This window comes from Oncorhynchus nerka, linkage group LG2, assembly GCF_034236695.1.
Source record: "Oncorhynchus nerka isolate Pitt River linkage group LG2, Oner_Uvic_2.0, whole genome shotgun sequence".
NCBI lineage: Eukaryota > Metazoa > Chordata > Actinopteri > Salmoniformes > Salmonidae > Oncorhynchus > Oncorhynchus nerka.
This window is the reverse complement of record NC_088397.1, coordinates 28,524,784-28,547,438: the sequence shown is the minus strand read 5'-3', so window position 1 is coordinate 28,547,438 and position 22,655 is coordinate 28,524,784. Positions and strand designations below refer to the sequence as shown.

At 43.6% G+C, this 22,655-nt stretch overlaps 1 protein-coding gene across 1 annotated transcript in view; it reads left to right on the top strand.

Annotated features, from left to right (window-relative positions):
• Nucleotides 1–6,384: 6,384 nt before the first annotated feature.
• The window catches only part of LOC115133695 (neuroligin-4, X-linked-like), an 81,129-nt gene continuing 64,858 nt past the window's right edge, over nucleotides 6,385–22,655 (top strand). Inside the window, exons 1-2 of the mRNA XM_029667185.2 lie at nucleotides 6,385–6,708; nucleotides 16,266–17,043. Coding sequence (XP_029523045.1) covers nucleotides 16,536–17,043 — 508 coding nt within the window. The 5' untranslated portion in view covers nucleotides 6,385–6,708; nucleotides 16,266–16,535. The remainder of the gene's footprint in view (nucleotides 6,709–16,265; nucleotides 17,044–22,655) is intronic.

The following is a 22,655-nucleotide window of genomic DNA, read 5'->3' as shown; positions in this document are numbered from 1 at the left end:
TGGGGCAGTGCTGCTGCTGCGTGCCAGTTACATGGGGTGTGGAGAGCCATTGGTTGTGGAGGGATGCTGCATGTCAGAGGGAGTGTTGCCCAAAGCAGAGCCTCTGAGCCTGAAGTGAGGGGTGGGAATTCTCAGCCTCTCTCTTTCACGGCCTGGATGGCTCTGAGTCAGTCATGGGTCAGTCATGGGCCAGTCATGGGTCAGTCATGGGTCAGTCATGGGCCAGTCATGGGTCAGTCATGGGTCAGTCATGGGTCAGTCATGGGCCAGTCATGGGTCAGTCATGGGTCAGTCATGGGTCAGTCATGGGCCAGTCATGGGTCAGTCATGGGCCAGTCATGGGTCAGTCATGGGCCAGTCATGTCCTCACATCATGTCATGAACAGTATGAGAGCTAGAAACAAGGTTAGAGAAAACAACAACAACAACCAAAATAACAACAACAACAACAAGAGAAACCCAACTACAGTTGCATTGTCCCAGATCCATGGAAGACCTAAGTGGTTTCAGAGAATTTATGATGAATAAAAAAACAAATGGAGAGAGCGAGAGAGAACTTCTGGGAAAGGTGTATAGGTTGAACCCTGTGCACCAGGTGCACCTTGGCTGGCCATGTTCACATTACCAAGCCATGTAGAAGAGCAGTGTACATTGTGTATGTGCCATGTGAGTTGAATCATCAGCTACTGTTGTCCCTGTTAGCTGGTTGTTATGTTTTAGTAAACTCTTCTCAAAATGCATTTTATAACTAAAAAGTTGGTTCCCTGTGTGTTCGATCGCAGCAAAGAGAGCTGCAGTTGAGTTTGTGCTACAGAGTATTAGACCAGGTCAGAATGTTCTGGTCAAATGAAAAAGATATGTAAAAGCACAGGTTGCGTCACAAAGTGGCACCCTATCCCATATGTAGCGCACTACTTTTGAACAGAGCTCTATGGGTTTCCCTATAGGCCCTGGCCAAAAGTAGTGCACTAAATAGGGAAAAGGGTGCCATTTGGGACACAGACACAGTCCATTACACAGGTCTCTGTGACAACATGTTTAAAAAATGGGAGTGGGATGGACTCCTACATGAATAGTATACAGTATGGGAATGCCTCAAACCTTACCATTAACAAGTTCACAATGTGACTTTGAGTGAAATACATGACAAGAAGGGGTTGAGGGGTGACGGTTCTTTTTCATAGACAGACTATTAGTCCCAATGCAAAAAAACACATGCTAGTGAAGGATTTCATGCTTGGTGCTCATATCTAAATATACTGTAGCTTCAGTCCCATATTTCATGCTATTTCACTGTAAATTGACACTGATTTAGCAGTAATTGTTTTATGTAATGTCTGTCTTTCACAATAGGCAATGGGTTTCTTCTCAATGACACAGAAAACAGACAATTACGGCAGATGACAAATTGGAAGCATATATTTCACCATGTTTGGTGCTCATACTGTATTTTGGTTTGGCTTGGAAAAAAATGTAAACCTTTAAAATGTCTATCGCATTTCTCTGACGTGTATACGGTGTTCACAAATGTGAAATGAATGAATCAATGCATAAGTATCGCTGTTTTGCTACTTAATTCAGCAGCTGCAGCATTTTGACACCCCTACATAGACACCAACAATAGACTACTTCAACAAATGAGCTTTCAGATTGCCCAAGGCAAATAAATACATAAAATACCATTGTTTTTCATGGCAGTGGCAATCATAACATGTTTTGCCTAAAGCCGAGGGGTAAGTACATGAGCATTTCCATCAACAGTGTGTGTGTGCCCAGGCCGCAGCCTGTCAGGAAACACTCCATGTTGCCATGTTTGTCCCGCTGCCCCTCAATGATCTTGACATCGATGCTACTGATCCAACTGAACACACTTAAACAAACAAACTCTAGGGCCGGTTTGCCAGGAACAGATTAAGCCTAATCCTGGAGTAAAAAGCACTTTTTAAATGGCAAAAATCCATGAAATATGCTTCTTGCTAGGCTTACTCCGGGTCTGAGAAGCCATTCCCTATAACAGTGAAAGACAGGAACTCTGTGGATAGATGTTGCATGAAGCTGTCATCCACTGAAGCCCACTATGTAAGACCCTCTCGGTTTTGCTTTTTTAGATCATATTGAATAAGACTATATTGACAGAGAAGACCTGATCCTAGATCAGCACACTGTTTTATGTATGCGGGCTCAGGTGTTCTGCAAAGACTCCTCTTGATAGAACCTGAGGCCTCCTGTGCATTCCACATTCCACACTCCACAGCCACCCAGGACAAGAGGTGACTTAGGGGCTTAGGTAAGAGAGCATTGCATGTTCTGTTAGGTAATCACCAACTGAAGTGGAAGGCACAAAGGTATAGCACAAACATTACTTTTAGAGGCCGGTTTACATTTTACACTACATTAATGTTCGAAAAACAAAGTATGATACCATATAATGTGAAACAAATCATCACAAAAATATGGATGTGGAGAAAGATTGAAGGCTACCCTGTGACAACAGAAGTCATTGCTCCTAATGATTTACAATCTGTTCCCGAGTCCAGTCAATCATCATAAACCCCATTTAGGAGGGGATTTTGAATCCACGGGGAATCCAACCGTCCTCGTCATCTCATTCCCCTGATTAACAGAGTCCTTTATTGAGCATCCCAGGCCTTATTCACAGTCCAACCGTTGAAGGGGCCTCTCGTTGACAAATTAGCTAGGCTAAAGACTTCCTAATCACCCTCAGAATGGAGGAATTTCACACTCCTCCCCACTGTGTTAGAGATCATCATAATCTAGCTGAAAGCCATTTTACTGTAGACCAGACATACAGAGAACTTCATTAATTCACCACACCTGGATCCAGTATGTTACCTTAGCATCCAGATTCAGTCGAAGAAGATTGTGTGACTGGAGATGATTTGTGGTGATCATAGCCAAGTTGATTGGGAAATGGTGAGTCAGTAGAGGTCATAGATGGCCAGGAACCAACATGTACACTATAGTCAAGACATCATAGATGCGGCTAAAGAGGATCAGTGGTACAGTAAATGACGAGAGAGAATCCAGTAAGAAATACCTAACAGCGATAGTCAGAGGACTTTGAACTTTCTTCATTGTTGCAATCAGGGTCTTTTGTTATGTTGGATATCTACCAAATCTATTTCTATCTGAGTGTATAACAAACTGTTGAGTGTATAACAAACTGCCATTTCTGAGTGTATAACAAACTGCCATTTGTGATTTTGATCAAAAGGTCTGGACTTTCCATGTTCAGAGGTGGGGCTGGGGCAACCCCGATGGGCATAAAATCACTCCAAGGTCATGAGGCTCAGAGTCGTCTGGGCACCTCACTTTCCTCATTCAAATACAACGATCACAGTAAGATCAAGGAGGAGCCAAGGCCAGAGTCAGGAGAAAAAGAACACGACTTAAAAAATCCAGCAATAGCTTTGTCTTTTAGAGTAAACATACCCCGGACATGCAGGGGCAGATGCCAAACAGTTTCCAATGCCACTTAGCTCCTTACTGTATGTCTACCGGTGTGACCTTTGACCTGTTGTGTTCCTGTTCATTTTAAAAAGGAAAATGACATGAATATTACATGATTACAGTAGCTTTAGCAACTCTTTCCTCCGGTAACTGTTTTATTTCAAATAATTTGCATAACATTAGAATCCGAAAGAAACCTGCAACTGTTGAAGACGTTCTTGCTTGAAAGAATCCCCTTTCATTTATCTAGGCAGAGCGAGTTGTTAAATAATGATTTAATCATGAATTCATTCCCATTTAACAGACACATTAATATTCGTATAGCAACTCTGATTTGATATATTTACTAAGCCAAGTAGATACCCAAACTAAAGACCGTAAGTAATTCCTGTTTCAATATAACATAGACTGGTGTGCAGTATGGTGTTCAATGCTCAATCCAAATGATATAGATGTTTGATTTTTTCCCAAACATTATTGTGGAGACAGAATTGGGGTCTTTGTTTAATGTAAATCATTCCTCCAAAATAGGAAAAAGACAAAAGGAAAAAGTTGGAAACGCTGTATTTCTCAGAGAAACTCAAACATCACAAATATTGTATGAGTGAATCTACGCAATGGTGGTTGATACAGTATACACCAGAGGCTGGTGGGAGGAGCCATAGGACGAGCTCATTGTAATGGCTGGAATGACCTCTAGAGAGTCAAACACACTGTTTCCATTTGTTTGACATGTTTGGTAACATTCCATTGATTCCATTCCAGCCATTACAATGAGCCCGTCCTCCTATAGCCCGTCCCACCAGCCTCCTCTGGGACACACCTAATAGATTCATGCCTTTTTACAGTAACTGCAGGAAGAGGAAAAGCTATATTGAGATAAGAAGAGGGCGTTCAAAATGTCAAGAGAGAGAATGGTTGTCATCTACAGACTTGGCAAACTTTCAGTTTCACAGCAGTTGATTGGCTAAAAAGATGACCAGAAATCATCTAAATTTGTATGAATAAAAATAACAAAAATGAGAATGTCATTGTTACCATGTGATGGGAATGTTTATATTTCTGACTAGAATGTTGGATGGTTCTGCGTGACACTTACCTTAGGTAGACTGTACAGGTATGTGTGTGTGTGTGTGTGTGTGTGTGTGTGTGTGTGTGTGTGCGTGTGTGCGTGCGTGTGTGTGTGTGTGTGTGTGTGTGTGTGTGTGTGTGTGCGTGTGTGCGTGTGTGTGTCTCAAGATTAGAATAATACGTTCAGTGATGTTTTGTCACCTCTATGTTTTAAAACAATGGTGGCTTTGAGATTAAAGGGATTGTTAGGGATTTTGGCAATGATCCCCTTAATCAACTTCTCCAGAATCAGATTAACTTTGTGTCCAGTATGAAGGAAGTTAGAGAGGTAGAACTTTCCCTTTAATGCTAGCTGTTTCCCTAGACTTGGAGTAATTGCACTAATGCTAGTTGGCAATTTCCTTCAAACTGCAAGCAGGGACATTAAAATGGTATCCACAAGTTAATCTGACTCTGAGGAAGTAGATAAAGGGCTTCAGTGCCAAAATCCCTAACAAAAATAGTGCAATATGTGGAGAATAGTGTGCCATTTGGGACACATCGTATGTGATTCTGTCCACACTGACCTCTGACTGGCGACACCATGTTGTGGTGAGGTGTTGTAGTGATTATGAGGAATTTGGCAACCCAACCCTAGGGGAAATGGTAAACATGGCGTGAAGGCAATTCATTAGCCTACTATAACGACGTTTTCGTGTGTAGAAAGTTCAGATGTGTAGGCCTAAACAGACATGCAAATAGCGCCGAGAGGTTGTTTCAGCAGCGGCACAAATTGGATCCCGCGATCTAATGTTCAGCACCAAAGGACGTCGGACAGCGACCGTAAAGTGCTGCCAGAGGAACCCTGAAGAGAAACACAGGAAGTCTTTGCCTTTCACAAAACCATTCAGCACAGGCTACATGCTAACACACCTAGGTGAATTAAAGACTGATTTACACAAAATTAATTGACATCTAGGCTTACTTTGTAAACTAGAGATTAGCTAGAGATTAATGGCATTAAATATACAGAAATGTCAAATGATTTGACATAGGTTCGGTGCGCTAGTGAGGGTTTCCTTATTTCCTTCTCAATAAAGCTGGGTGATGCAAGCATGGGCACGGCAGAGTGAACAGCGTGTGACCAAAGTTGGGGAAAGCTGAACTTTATACAAATACTCCGTGACATCGCGTTGATATTGACCAGTCGAAGCTCACTATAGTTTCCAGCCCCGAATGGATTGACTGTTGATACCTAGCACTACCTAGCCTGGTTGCTAGCTTGCTAAATTGGTTTTCCGAATTTACGTTATTCTTCTATGCTGGAAACAGAACTCAGAGGGAGATCTCCTCGTAATTAAATACATATGAAAACACTAACAGTTCAAATAGGATATGCTAGTGCTTGGCTACTGGATCGAAACTTTGCTGAAGCTGAATTCATGTTGCATATCAGGTGTAATGAATTGGCCCATTGTATAGCTGAATAGTTCGTTAATAGATATTTGATACACGTTTCATTACAGGTACCTACATGGGTCGAACAGCCAGCCTGGGTGAATATGATCAGCAAAACAAAACTACAGTATGCCCTACTACACCTGCTACCCTCCTGTCCTTTCGTCACGGATGCCAAAACTGGTCCATACTGGCAGCTGGTTAACAGTGATGGAGAGAATGCGGCAATCCATTGGCTGCAGGCTTTGTACATTTCATTTAGTGTAGTCTAATAGCAACTGGAGCTAGAGAAAGGGAGAAAGTGAGAGAGAGTGCGCGAGAGAGAGAGAGCGCGAGAGGGAGGGTGGGGGTGGGGGGCGCGCGACTGAACAACCCTGGTCTTTCTATCCTTAAATCTCTCGTCTTTGCTGTCCGATCTCTCCTCGCTTTCTCTCTATTACGGCAATTAGATGCAGCACAATTGACCGTGCTACTACAACGACTCACTGAAATTACCTTATAGGCTATGCGTGTCATTAACAACCGGAAAACTCAATTTTTATTTTCTGCATAGAACCTGAAGCGGAGTTTGACTTGTTTTTATCTGGACCCCACTGTCACGTTGGGATTTTCAGAGGAGCGCACACTGTGGAGTTTTATTTTTTGCCCGTGTGGTGGTGTATATTTTATTATCACATCCCTTGAAGTCAGGACTACGAGCTAAATTCACACAGTTGGAATACCGCAAAGGTAAGTCTTGTTATTAGCCTACAAATAGTCAGTAAACCCATTTTCTCTTTCACACAGTTTAGTTTAATTTAGACCACCTATAATTTGTTTGTTTTCTGGCGGCTTTCCGATTATATGGCTTGTCCGGACTCGCGCTGAAGACATTTTGAGAAGAGCTTGACTCCCACAGGGAATTAATTTTTATAATTTGCTTAAAGTGCGTGGTGCGCAACCAGTTTTTCAGAAATGTGTATAATCATTATTCAATGTAATTATGAAAACAAGCCATGTGTTGAACGAAATCGCCTGGCTTTGCAAAGACGATTGAGCCATGCTCTACGCACTTTAAAGACGTATTGAGGGGTTTCTTTGCTCAAAGCCAGAATGATCAAATTGTGGTTTATTCGCTTCTTATGTAAAGGGACACAGCAACATGCGTTGGATTCGATAATGACAAATTGGCTATGGAGAAAAAGGCGCAAAAACGTATTATAGCCTAAGGGACATGCCATTCATAACCCTAATCGGCTGTGGCCACACTATTTCACACAAGCCCTTGGAAAAGGCTATCTGTGTTTGAACAGAATGCAGCACCCATGATGTCCAGTGCTATTTAATCCCTGTAGACGACAAAGCGACTATTGGCAGCACTGCTATGGAGATGTCTGTCTGTCTGTCTGTCTGTCTGTCTGTCTGTCTGTCTGTCTGTCAGTCTGTCTGTCTGTCTGTCTGTCTGTCTGTCATCTATATTCCACACAATAGCAGGCTTTTAGAATGGAAGAGGAGCATCTAGCAGTGGATGTGTGTTTGACCCACCATTCAGCATAACTTGAACACCTCCGTATACCTATCAAAAGGTGTGAGGTGCGTTGTAGACTGCAGATTCCCATCCAGGCTGAATCTGGCACCACATCACCAGAGTGAGTTCAGCGGAGAACCACAAGATGGTACTGTGGATATCTGGTAGATATTTGGGGACGAGACGAATTGGGAAAAAAATGTGTAGGCTACTGTCTTGAACATTCACCTTAACGAATCCTGCTATGTTCTGCTACCTCGAAAACTGTAAGCCATTAAAAAAAAATCTTGGTTGCATTTGAATATTTTTTAATATTTTTAGTCGTTGCGAAAGCAGACGGACAAGCATGAGAGGAGGCTATCACTCTCCTATGAAAGATTCTTCAAGCTGTCTTCAAGTCTATTCCACCAACCCCTTGCCTTCCTCCAGATTATAAATAGGCGTGTGCTGTTCGAATTGACACCGAGAGTAATATTATAGACATTGTCAGAAATGAAACAGGGTTTAACAATATTATTTGTAATGAACGAAAGGTCAACATTCTGGTCCCTAATAGGCCTGCGTGCATTTTTGATTCGATGTGATGGTAGACTGAAAGCTTTGGAGACGCATCAGGTCTCAACCCAAATATTTTTTGTAAATAATTGGTCTATATTGTCATAACACAATATAAGTGTTTTAATGCGTTACAAAATACGTTATAAAGCATCATAGGTATGTACTTTATGGAAAGTGTTACCAAACAGGCTTACTTTTGACATTATTTGAACATTAGGCCTATTTCAAATACACTTGACATATTTGGAGTGACACACAGTTATCACAGCTCTCCCAGTTGGTGACATCATTATAGGCCTATTTGAGACGGTCAGTCAGGCCTCCCCATCAGAAAAAAAAACATTTAATTCACAATTGGAGACATTTTACCTCACTTGTGCAATTTTCCTCAAGAATAGGCCTATGGGTGACAGGCCTATAGAAAACATTCTGTGTATAACATGGCATAAGTGTCAAAATAGGACGTATGCCTGCCTATCCAAATATATTGTACAGCATTTCAATTTGGAATCCAATAGTAGGCATAGCCATTCACTGTAAGACTGCATAAAACAACAGTATTATTATAATATACAATTATCCATCATTTAGCAAACATTTTTCTCCAAAGTGACTATTGTGCCTGCATACATTTTCATATGGGCGGCCCCAGTGGGAATCAAACCGTCAACCCTGGCCCTGCAAGTGCCATGCTATACCAACGGAGCCACACAGGACCTACACAGTGTTAGCCTACTGGAGTAAAGTTCAATAGTTTAGCACTTTGTTACATGCATCCCCTACTATTTAGGAAATGGATATTTGGATGTTAGTGGAACACACATTTTTACCCATGTCTGCTGGCATGGTTACAAAGAGCAAGGTTATTACAGTATCACAACGTCATGCGCTATCATTATCAAATCAATCCTGTTTGAAAAAATAAATATGTATTTGCTCCGTCCAACAAAACTATCATTATAAATGGCACACACACGTACGCACACGTGCGCACACACACACACACACACACACACACTTTTTTTCTTCCAGTGAGGGCTCAGCAGTTGACAATATCTTCGTGTTCAGTACTGTCAACTTTGATAAATATCATTCCTTTATTGGTTGTCAAGGATCTCTGTTGGCCCTCTATCTCGTTTTAGTGAGGGAGGAAGTCTGTCTTCCTTTCTATTGTGCAGTGTTTATCACCATCTTTAAGAGGCCAGTAAAAGATGTCCTGTATGTGCGTCATGAGAAGGTCAAGTAAAGTTTTGAGTTTTGTTTGGTGCGCGTCCCAAATGGCACCCTATTCCCAATGGGCCCTGGTCAAAAGTAGTGCACTATATACGAAATAGGGTGCCATTTGGGACGTTGAGTAGTGATGTTTCGTTTTTCTGTCCGTTCAAGGACATTTTCTACCGACTACCTATTTCAGTGAGGAGATACAGCACCCCGAACCACATGTTTTATAATAATTAAAGTGCAAATGATGGCTTCAGCCTTTATTGAAATTAAAAAGACGTATCTCTTGTGATCATACAGACAGTGAGAATAGTATGCGCCGTCTCTTCCATCTCTCGCCTTTTCTCTTCACTCTCTCTTTCTTTTGTGTTACTGGAAGGAAGTCAGACTGAATGTATTGCGTTTATACAGGAACTGCTGAAATATATGAACATAGTCCATTCCGCCTTATTATTTCCTCAATCAACATTAAACTGGACCATATTCTTGGATCACATTCCTTATCCTGTCTTTGTTTAGATTCTGTTTCTGTTTCTTACGTTTAACTTTAACTTATTTACCGATTTATTCCATTTTTTGATGTCAAACAGAATATATGAACTCAACAATGGCAGTTAGGCATTTGATGTAATCCCCCCCGGGCAGTGTGAGTACCATTGTCATGCTGTGTTACGAGAGTGGGAAAGTAATTCATCGACGTCACTGATTTGACAAGCAGACCACCATCGTCTCAGTCTCAACACCATCCGAGGGCATGCATGGGAATGAGGCGAGAGAGGAGAGTCTCTTCTCCCTCCGAAATGAAATGAAATGACCTGCTGCATGCATAAGCCATCTGCTTCTGACACAAATGTCTGTGAGAGGCTTCTTAACCGGCCAGCTCTCCTATTCACGAGGCTTCACACATAAGCTCCTTGGTGGAGTAAAGTACCCTAAGAGAAATAATCTACTCAGTAGACTGGAGTATACCCCCCCCCCTTGCTTGGCTATGATACTACTAACAGAATGCTGATAGATTGTATTGGAGTGTAGGATGACCTAGGTAGGCTAATTTTGTGAATAGGGTGCTCTGGTTTTATATGGATAACCATGTAGGAAATGTTTCCTACACTGTGGAGTGATTCCCATATGAAACAAATACTAAAGCGTATGCACAGTTGAAGTGGGAAGTTTACATACACCTTAGTCAAATGCATTTAAACTCAGTTTTCACAACTCCTGACATTTAATCCTAGTAAAAAGTCTCTGTTTTAGGTCAGTGAGGATTACCACTTTATTTTAAGAATGTGAAATGTCAGAATAATAGTAGAAAGAATTATACATTTCAGCTTTAATTTCTTTCATCGCATTCCCAGTGGGTCAGAAGTGTACATACACTCAATTAGTATTTGGTAGCATTGCCTTTAAATTGTTTAACTTGAGTCAAACATTTCGGGTAGCCTTCCACAAGCTTCACACAATAAGTTGGGTGAATTTGGGCACATTCCTCCTGACAGAGATGGTGTAACTGAGTCAGGTTTGTAGGCATCCTTGCTCGCACACGCATTTTCAGTTCTGCCTACAAATTTTCTATAGGATTGAGGTCAGGGCTTTGTGATGGCCACTCCAATAACTTGCCACAACTTTGAAAGAATGCTTTGGGTCATTGTCCATTTGGAAGACCCATTTGCGACCAAGCTTTAACTTCCTGACTGATGTCTTGAGATGTTGCTTCAATTTTTCCACATAATTTTCCTACCTTTACAATGACATGAATTTTGTGAAGTGCACCAGTCCCTCCTGCAGCAAAGCACCCCCACAACATGATGCTGCCACCCCCGTGCGTCACGGTTGGGATGGAGTTCTTCGGCTTGCAAGCCTCCACCTTTTTCCTCCAAACATAACGATGGTCATTATGGCCAAACAGTTCTATTTTTGTTTCAACAGACCAGAGGACATTTCTCCAAAAAGTACGATCTTTGTCCCCATATGCAGTTGCAAACCGTAGTCTGTCTTTTTTTTATGGCAGTTTTGGAGCAGTGGCTTCCTTGCTGTCGATATAGGACTAGTTTTACTGTGGATATAGATACTTTTGTACCTGTTTCATCCAGCATCTTCACAAGTTCCTTTGCTGTTGTTCTGGGATTGAGTTGCATTTTTCTCAACAAAGAACGTTCATCTCTAGGAGACAGAACGCGTCTCCTTCCTGAGCGATATGATGGCTGCGTGGCCCCATGGTGTTTATACTTGCATACTATTGTTTGTACCGATGAACGTGGCACCTTCAGGCTTTTGGAAATTGTTCCCAAGGATGAATCAGACTTGTGGAGGTTTACATTTTATTTTGATTTTCCCATGATGTCAAGCAAAGAGGCACTGAGTTTGAAGGTAGGCCTTGAAATACATCCACAGGTACACCTCCTATTGACTCAAATGATGTCAATCAGAAGCTTCTAAAGCCATGACATCATTCTTTGGATTTTTCCAAGCTGTTTAAAGGCACAGTCAACCTAGTGAATGTAATCTTCTGACCCACTGGAATTGTGATACAGTGAATTATAAGTGAAATAATATGTTTGTAAACAATTGTTGGAAAAATTACTTGTCTCATGCACAAAGTACAGTCGTGGCCAAGACATTTTGAGAATTTTCACAAAGTCTGCTGCCTCAGTTTGTATGATGGCAATTTGCATATACTCCAGAATGTTATGAAGAGTGATCAGATGAATTGCAATTAATTGCAAAGTCCCTCTTTGCCATGCAAATTAACTGAATCCCCCAAAAAACATAATGTCAGTGATTCTCTCGTTAACACAAGTGTGAGTGTTGATGAGGACAAGGCTGGAGATCACTCTGTCATGCTGATTGAGTTCAAATAACAGACTGGAAGCTTCAAAAGGAGGGCGGTGCTTGGAATCATTGTTCCTCCTCTGTCAACAATGGTTACCTGCAAGGAAACATGTGCCGTCATCATTGCTTTGCACAAAAAGGGCTTCACAGGCAAGGATATTGCTGCCAGTAAGATCGCATCTAAATCAACCATTTATCGGATCATCAAGAACTTCAAGGAGAGCGGTACAATTGTTGTCAAGAAGGCTTCAGGGCGCCCAAGAAAGTCCAGCAAGCGCCAGGACCGTCTCCTAAAGTTGATTCAGCTGTGGGATCGGGGCACCACCAGTACAGAGCTTGCTTAGGAATGGCAGCAGGCAGGTGTGAGTGAGTGCATCTGCATGCACAATGAGGCAAAGTCTTTTGGAGGATGGCCTGGTGTCAAGAAGGGCAGATAAGAAGCCACTTCTCTCCAGGAAGAACATCAGGGACAGACTGATATTCTGCAAAAGTTACAGGAATTGGACTGCTGAGGACTGGGGTCAAGTCATTTTCTCTGATGAATCCCCTTTCCGATTGTTTGGGGCATCCGGAAAAAAGCTTGTCCGGAGAGGACAAGGTGAGCGCTACCATCAGTCCTGTGTCATGCCAACAGTAAAGCATCCTGAGACCATTCATGTGTGGGGTTGCTCCTCAGCCAAGGGAGTGGACTCACTTACAATTTTGCCTAAGAACACAGCAATGAATAAAGAATGGTACCAACAAATCCTCTGAGAGCAACTTCTCCCAACCATCCAGGAACAGTTTGGTGATGAACAATGCCTTTTCCAGCATGATGGAGCACCTTGCCATAAGGTAAAAGTGATAACTAAGTGGCTTGGGGAACAAAACATCGATATTTTGTGTCCATGGCCAGGAAACTCCCCAGACCTTAATCCCATTGAGAACTTGTGGTCAAAACCTCAAGAGGCGGGTGGACAAATAAAAACTCACAAATCCTGACAAACTGCAAGCATTGATTATGCAAGAGTGGGCTGCCATCAGTCAGGATGTGGCCCAGAAGTTAATTGACAGCATGCCAGGGCGGATTGCAGAGGTCTTGAAAAAGAAGGGTCAACACTGCAAATATTGACTCTTTTGCATCAACTTCATGTAATTGTCAATAAAAGCCTTTGACACTTAGGAAATGCTTATAATTATACTTCAGTATTCCATAGTAACATCTGACAAAAATATCTAAAGACACTGAAGCAGCAAACTTTGTGAAAATTAATGTTTGTGTCATTCTCAAAACTTTTGGCCACGACTGTAGATATCCTAACTGACTTGCCAAAACTATAGTTTGTTAACAAGAAATTTGTGGAGTGGTTGAAAAATGAGTTTCAATGACTCCAACCTAAGTGTATATAAACTTCCGACTACAACTGTACTGTGTTAGGAATACTATAGTGTTCACTGTAGTGTTTTTGGACTTTATTGTAGTATTCACTGTCGTGTTTTTGTGGACTGAAGTCCTCAAAAGCAGTACAGTGAATACTGTAGTATTTAATGTAGTATACTATAGTGTTTACTATAGTATAAATGCTGTGGTAAAATAAGAGTAGTATGTACTATAGTAATTACTATAGTGTATTTTTCAGAATATAATGCTGTATACTGTAATATTTACTCTAGTGTGTTTGGGGACATTACTGTAGTATTTAGTATAGTGTTTTTGTTTTATTATATCTGACATAGTAGTGGGGGGCTTTTTCCTTGAGGAAACATACTGGAGAAATGCTAAACACTAAGCAAATTTTCCATAACCTGCAGGTACGTAGAACTGGGTTCTGAACGGAGATTTCAAAGCAAACAATATGGTCTATACTTGGCATGTAGGTGTGTCACTTACAGGTGGGCACACGTTGGGATATGGGGGAGGGGAATTGGTAGGGTAGATATGAATGAAATACGGTCGTATTTTCTATATTTTTTTGACAGTGTTTTTGTGGACCGTTAGTGTTTTTGCAGACATTTCTGTAGTATTTACTACAGTTTTTTTTGTGTGTGTGGATAATACTGTAGTTATAAGGGTGTGCCCTTATAGACGAAATGCAGACACGGGAGGCAGATGGTTGAGCTCCGATATTTGTTATAAGAAAATTGGTAGGCAAAAGCCAGGTCGGGGACAGGCGAGAGTTCATAAACCAGGTCAGAGCCAAACTGTACCAGGCAATACATTTTTTTAATTTAACCTTTATTTAAGAACACATTCTTATTTACAATGACGGCCTACCAAAACGCAAAAGACCTCCTGCGGGGACAGGGGCCTGGGATTCAAATAAATAATATATAAATATAGGACAAAACACACATCACAACAAGAGAGACAACACAACACTAACGAGAGACCTAAGACAACATAGCAAGGCCGCAACACTTGACAACACAACATGGTAGCAGTACAAAACATGGTACAAACATTATTGGGCACAGTCAACAACACAAAAGTTCAATTAGGTAGAGACAACAATACATCACACCAAGCAGCCACAACTGTCAGTAACAGTGTCCATGATTGAGTCTTTGAATGAAAAGATTGAGATAAAACTGTCCAGTTTGAGTGTTTGTTGCAGCTCGTTCCAGTCGCTAGCTACAGCGAACTGAAAAGACGAGCGACCCAGGGATGAGTGTGCTTTGGGAACCTTTAACAGAATGTGACTGGCAGAACCGGTGTTGTATGTGGAGGATGAGGGCTGCAGTAGATATCTCAGATAGGAGAGAGTGAGGCCTAAGAGGGTTTTATAAATGAGCATCAACCAGTGGGTCTTGCGACAAGTATACAGAGATGACCAGTTTACAGAGGAGTATAGAGTGCAGTGATGTGTCCTATAAGGAGCATTGGTGGCAAATCTGATGGCCGAATGGTATAGATCGTCTAGCCGCTCGAGAGCACCCTTACCTGCCGATCTATAAATTATGTCTCCGTAATCTAGCATGGGTAGGATGGTCATCTGAATCAGGGTTAGTTTGGCAGCGATAGGCAGGCTTTAGGTTAGGACAGGCATGGTTTCAGTAATCAGGTCCGAGTCGAAACAGTACAATGGGATAGGTAGGCTCGAGATCAGAACTGGCAGAGTGGTCAGGCAGGTGGGTTAGGCGTCAGGACAGGCAAGGGTCAAAACCAGGAGGGCTAGGAAAAACAGACTGGGAGAAGGCGCTAGGAAAAACAGACTGGGAGAAGGCGCTAGGAAAAACAGACTGGGAGAAGGCGCTAGGAAAAACAGACTGGGAGAAGGCGCTAGGAAAAACAGACTGGGAGAAGGCGCTAGGAAAAACAGACTGGGAGAAGGCGCTAGGAAAAACAGACTGGGAGAAGGCGCTAGGAAAAACAGACTGGGAGAAGGCGCTAGGAAAAACCGCTGGTCGACTTGGCAAAACAAGACGAACTGGCACAGAGAGACAGGAAACACAGGGATAAATACATTGGGGATAATAAGCGACACCTGGAGGGGGGTGGAGACAAGCACAAGGACAGGTGAAACAGACCAGGACGTGACAGTAGTATTTACAGTACACAAAAAATACTAAGTACTACAGTACACATGATCAAGGGATACCACAGTGTGTAGTATAGTATTCTACAGTAAACTTCAGAATTCTATAGTAAGTACTGTAGTATTCTATAGTAAACTGTAGTATTTTTTTATGTGTGTTTTGGGCGGCATCCTTTTTCTCCCCCCTTTTCCAGAACTGTGTACTTGCGCCCTTCCTGTCATGAATTGACAAGCATTGGATTGGTGTCATCATTGGCTAGAGAGTTTCCACCACGGTTAACTCCATAATGGCAAGTGTGCAAGTGCACACTTTAGGTTTTCTTTTATTGAAACTGCTGCTATGTGCAACGTTATCCTGACGATGTCACACAAGGTAATAAAGCAGTTTGCCAATATAGTATCTCTGTTGTTGCTTCCACTCGAAACCACACTTTTATGTTGTTCTCTATTTCATGCTATTGATTTGTTAGAAAGATACAATTTCATGCCTTGCATCTCTTGCACATTTTGATCATACACAGAGGGGACTTGCAGTCATAGATTTGCTATATGCTCAACAAGCGGACATCTATTGGAAGGGATTTGGACAGCATACTGTATGTAGCCTTTGATGTGTCGAGGATTAACTTACATGTCCCGTTCTCTCTTCCCTGCAGGGTAACCAACCAAGCTGGAAGTGGGTCGACGAGCATCTGGAGACAAATACAGGCACTGCACCCCCGACCAATGACCTACACGTAGACCCACTCTCTTGGGATGGGGGGCACCGAGTTGCACAAAACTGCTCTGATTGGCTGGAGCTCTGTCTGTCAGCTGTCAATCACAGCCTGAGGAGCAGGTTATTGGTCTGGGTTGCTGTGGGGGGTGGGAGAGGAGTTCCGGGAACTTCCAGGACCACAATCTGCTTGGCTGAGTGCAGCAGGAGCATGTTGAGGGGAGCCAGGCCAGGGGGAACCAGTACCTCTCCATTGAGCTCTGGAGGAGCCACTATAGCCCATGGAATGGGGATGGTCTACCTATCCAAGGTCTACCTTCTCTTATGGATTGGCTTCCTGTTAGCGTCTGTGTGTCTGCCGGTCATGGCTCAGACCCAAGTCCACCCTGTTGTCACCACGAATTACGGGAAGCTGCGGGGGTTAAAGACGACACTGCCCAATGAGATCCTAGGGCCCGTGGAGCAGTACTTGGGGATCCCGTACGCTTTGGCCCCTACAGGGGAGAGACGCTTCCAGCCCCCCGAGCCGCCCATGTCCTGGCCTGGGATCAGGAATGCTACCCAGTTCGCCTCTGTGTGTCCACAGTACCTGGAGGAAAAGTTACTCAACGACATGCTGCCGGTGTGGTTCACAGCCAACTTGGATACAGTGGTAACCTATATGCAGGACCAGAACGAGGACTGCCTGTACCTAAACATTTACGTGCCAACTGAGGATGGTATGTCACACCTTGACTAACACAAATGTCTTGTTATCCTCCGTTTGCCTTTTTGTTTGATTTGACATTTCACTTTGCAGGTCCATTTGTTCTGAAGCAGTTCAAAGTGGCTGGGATCTCTACTACTTCAACCAGAAACGGTGGTGCACTCTTGATCAAAGTGCGATACTTTTACCAAAGGGCACAATGATTTTTGGACTGAAGGCTTGAAATGAATGTGGACTACTGTATGTGGTGTAATAGAGAGAGAAAATAGATATTTAGACCTCCCTACTGTCTGAGGGCGCTCCTGTCTGTTCTATTCTGTAGCAGTCAACCTGCTCTCCTGTTGAATTGGGTGCAGTGCAGACGTCCCAGATAGATAATCTGACAATCCCAGTCCGGATGCACAGCCTGGGTCGTTACTCTGACACACAATCTCCTGAGAATTATACGAACAGTTCTTATAATCACCGGCGTGAACTGAAAGCTCTATTCCCCCGTGTGCAATTTTCCGTTTACGTGTAGGCAACTGGACTCAAATATGTAGGAGGTCCATGTGTATCCATTCTATCCAGTCATTTTTGTTGTCGTGTGGCTTTACCAATAATGTGATAGGAAAGGTATGGTTGTAGAAGTGGAGTGGATCAAGGGTTATAATTCTGGTGGACAGATTGCAGCAGTTGCTGCTGTCTATCCGCTGGTTTTAGCAGAGGTCTCTGAACTCCTTGGTCTGTGTATTGGTAATATTAGACCCTCGGGTCATATAACGAGCCTCAGGTATCTTTCGTTTGGATACATTATGCCTTCTAACCTGAATTCATAGATGTCAATTACAGAATGCAGGCAGTCTCAAGTATCAGTACATTAGGATACGTTTGCCGGCATTAAAATGTATGAATGCAGGCCATGAATGTTGATGTGTTAAGAATCTCCTGAACTAACGCTACAGTTCTTAGCTTAAGGCAATTGGCCCAAAGGAAAGACTCAACAGCTCCTCTTCAGGAGCCAAGAAGACAACTCTCTCCATATTATTTTTGAGTGCATCCCAAATGGCACCTTATTCCCTTACATAGTGCACTACTTTTGACCAGGGCCCCTATTCCCTACTACATAGTGCACCACGTTTGCCATTTGGGACACAGGCTCTGTCTCCTCTTGAGGAGTCAGTGCTTCATGGAAGACATCTCTCTCTCTCTCTCTCCCTGTTCTGTTCATCTTCTCCTCCTCCATACTGCCGTCATCCTTACAGACGCCCTCAGAGTTGGCCTTTTCAAATCCTGTGTAATGTGGAGACATCCTGACAGCTCGGGATCAGAAAAGAGGATTTATAGTTTTATAGTTCTCCTTTTGAAATGGACTGACAGATTAAGAACGCTTCCATTGTGTCGTCTGATTTAAGTACAAACGACTGCGCCATATATAGTTCAATATTGATAACCTGCACAAGTTCTGTTCTTTTGTATCCTTTTTGATTGTGCAGTGTGGGTGGTGAATTCTGTTTTGGCTAGCAAGGGTTGGCTTGTGAAAAGTGGTACATTTGGGATTGTATTTTAATGCCAGAGCTCCTTTAATTTGAGGTGCAGTGTCTCTCTCTCTGTGTGTGTGTGTGTGTGTGTGTGTGTGTGTGTGTGTGTGTGTGTGTGTGTGTGTGTGTGTGTGTGTGTGTGTGTGTGTGTGTGTGTGTGTGTGTGATAGCTCCTGGAGCTGTTGCTGGAGCTGTCTTTATCTGCCTCTGCAGTGGCTGCAGACTGGGTACTACTGCAGAGACCCGGGAGGTAAACCTGTTTTATTGTGAATTAATCAGAGTGAATATAGAGCCTCTTGAGGGCTCTTCTGGGTGAGAAGACAATACCACAGCGGGCCCGTGTCCCAAATAGCACCCTTAGGGCTCATAGTGCTCTGGTCAAACATAGTGCACTATGCAGGGAATTGGGTGCAATTTGGGATACATCCCAGGCCTCATCTCTTTCTCTCTCCATCTTTAATTATACCACCCTCCTATATTAGTTCTGTGTTACGTATCAACACTGGAACAGAAATAGAAAGCAGAAATTACAACAAATGCTTGTTACCCACATGTGTGCTCCCAGAGATAATGGCCTGTGATTTATCAGATCTTTGTTGGTTATAGGGGTGTATGGCTGTGGCCCACACCTTGGCTACAGTACATCCAAAATGGCCCCCTGTTCCCTACATACTGTACTTGGCTCTGTTCATGAGGCTCTGGTCAATAGTAGTGCACTATATAGGGAATAGGGTGCCATTTCAGACTCACCTCCATCAATGGGCTGGTGCAGCAGATAACCTGTATTCTTGTATTTCATTATGAATCCAATTCTCCTTTGCATAGAAACACAGGAGGGAGAAAAGCTACAGTACATTGAAGAACGAGAACAAATACATTGACAGGGCTTGAATGACAGCTCAATGCAGTATTATAGTAGGTTTACCTTGCCCTAGTGCTTTTTCTTGTGTGAGTGGCTTGTGTAAGAGAGAGCCGTGCTCTTTGGGCCCTTCCCAAATGGCACCCTATTCCCTATATAGTGCACTACTTTTAACAGGGCCCATGGGGAATGTCCACTGAAAGGGAATGGGGAGCCGTTTGGGACGCTGGCCCTTCTCTGAGCATAAGTAGCCTGCCAATCCCAGTTGGGTTCACAGCACTGGAGCCTGAGCTATTAGATGCCAGTCTGTCTGTGGTGAGTGTGTGATTCAGACAGCCAGTCATACGCATGGAGAGGCAGGCAAGGCCAGGCAGGCAAGGCCAGGCAGGCAGAGAGGGGACAATATCTCCAGGCTAGGTCATGAGACAGCACAAATGGCACCCAGAAGGCTCTGGTGAAAAGTTGGTACACTATAGGGACTAGGGTGCTTCCTTAGGGAAGAGGAAGAGGGCTCTGGTCAAAAGTAGCGCACTATAGGGAATGGGGAGCCATTTGGGATGCATCACTACAAACCTTGGACAACTCTGCACGCTCTCGGTTTTCCATTTTGACTTTTTCAGGGGCAACAAACGAAGCAAGACTCAGTCAAACACTGAGACGGGTTTCTTCTTTCATCTGGTCTGACCGATGTGCTGGGTGTCTGTCTGATGGTCGTACCATCAGACAGACACGCGTGAGGGAAGGGGGGGGGGCATTCTGTACAGGACAGATGTGGGAGTTTATGCTTTGCTGCGTTAAACTGACATGGCCACTTGCCTTTGTTTGTACAGCTTGAGATACCGTTAACTGGGAGATTACAGGCCTGTTCAGTTGTGTGTGTGTGCGTGTGTGCATGTGCATGTGTGTGTGTGTGTGCGCGTGTGTGTGTGTGTGTGTCAAGCCTTAGGCCTCATTATGTACTAACCAGCTAGCGATCTAGCGCCTCAGAGACACCAGACCAACATAGTGTCAAAACAAACAGTTATCATAGCAATGTTTGTTGCTTTCTTTAAATGAAATAGTATTTTAATTAGAACTAGAATGCAATCCAAATGGCACCCTATACCCTGTATAGTTAACTACTTGTCAACACTTAATGTGATTACGTGTAAAGCAACATGTGATCACATGGCACTACACGTGAAAACATGAGATCGCATCCCACTGGGCACAGACGTCAATTCAACGTCTATTCCATCTTGGTTCCACGTCATTTAATTGAAAAGACATGGAAACAACATTAATTCAACCAGTGCGTGCCCAGTGGAAAGCAAAGTGTTCCAAAAATACGTTTTCACATGATTTGACATGGGAAATCATGTGATCTTCCACACGTCAAATCATATGGTTTCTCTTGAAGGCGGGTGGGATACAACCACAGTCTGAGACCGGCCAAGTGGCTACGCAATGTCACAGCATGCTACTCCTGTCTCGGCTGTCTTAGTCTTAATGATCATCGTTACAACTCTGATGGGTCTGTCAGTGAGTCAATCCGCAGTGCCTATCTGAGAATGAAGTCTATAATCAACCAGGTATTCTCACGACCACAGCAGGCTAACGGTCCAGTTGTCGATCTAGCCATGGCTAATCACGTCATCTTAACAACACGTCCATCTCAAATAGCACAGGACCCAAATCAGACCCCTGTGGAGAACGGGTCTAACACTACCTGCACATTACAGTACAGACACTATTACAACCCCATACAGCCCCTGTATTCATACATCACACACTGTTACCGGGCTGGCGGTGGAAATCACTGCAGTGTCTCTAATGCCTCATAACACGACTAAATCAAATTAAATCAAATCAAATGTTATTTGTCACAAGGCAGTCGAACAAGCGAAATGCCGGTCCGGGGACAAAGTGGAGTCGCAATTCAACGGCTCAGACACAAGACGCATGTGGCAGGGTCTGCAGGAAATCACGGACTACAAAAAGAAAACCAGCCACGTCACGGGCACTGACGTCTTGCTTCCAGACAAACTAAACACCTTCTTTGCCCGCTTTGAGGATAATACAGTGTCACCGTCGTGGCCTGCTAACGAGGACTGCACCACCCCCCTCTCCCTCCTTCTCCGTGGCTGACGTGAGTAAGACATTTAAATGTGTTAACCCTCACAAGGCTGCTGGCCCAGACGGCATCCCTAGCCATGTCCTCAGAGCATGCGCAGACCAGCTGGCTGGTGTGTTTACGGATATATTCAATCGCTCCCTATCCCAGTCTACTGTCTCCACATGCTTCAAGATGGCCACCATTGTTCCTGTACCCAAGAAGGCAAAGATAACTGAACTAAATGACTACTGCCCCTTGGCACTCACTTCTGTCATCATGAAGTGCTTTGACAGACTAGTCAAGGATCATATCGCCTCCACCTTCCCGGCCACCCTAGACCCACTTCAGTTTGCATACCTCCCCAATAGGTCCACAGACGATGCAATCGCCATCACACTGCACACTGCCCTATCCCATCTGGACAAGAGGAATACCTATGTAAGAATGTGGTTCATTGACTACAGCTCAGCATTCAGTAGTGGGCTTGATTGCCAACAACGACGAAACAGCCTACAGGGAGGAGGTGAGGGCACTCGGAGTGTGGTGTCAGGAAAACAACCACTCACTCAAGGGTAACAAAACAAAGGAGATGATCGTGGAGTTCAGGAAACAGCAGAGGGAGCACCCCCTTATCCACATCGAAGGGAGAGCAGTGGAGAAGGTGGAAAGTTTTAAGTTCCTCAGCTTACACATCACAGACAAACTCCTGCCGGGCTGTATCACAGCCTGGTACGGCAACTGCACCACCCTCAACCGCAAGGCTCTCCAGATGGTGGTGCGGTCTGCACAACGCATCACCGGAGGCAAACTACCTGCCCTCCATGACACCTACAGCACCCAATGTCACAGGAAGGCCAAAAAGATAATCAAGGACAACAAGCACCCACACCACTGCCTGTTCACACCGCTACCATCCAGAAGGCGAGGTCACTATAGGGGCATCAAAGCTGGGACCAAGAGACTGAAAGACAGTTTCTATGCTAAATAGCATACCCTAACTCAGAGGGGCTGCTGCCTACATTGAGACCCAATCACTGTCACTTTAATGAAAGGATCTCTAGTCACTTTAAATAATGCCTCTTTAATAATGTGCACATACAGTTGAAGTCGGAAGTTCATATACACTTGTAATCATTAAGACTAGTTTTTCA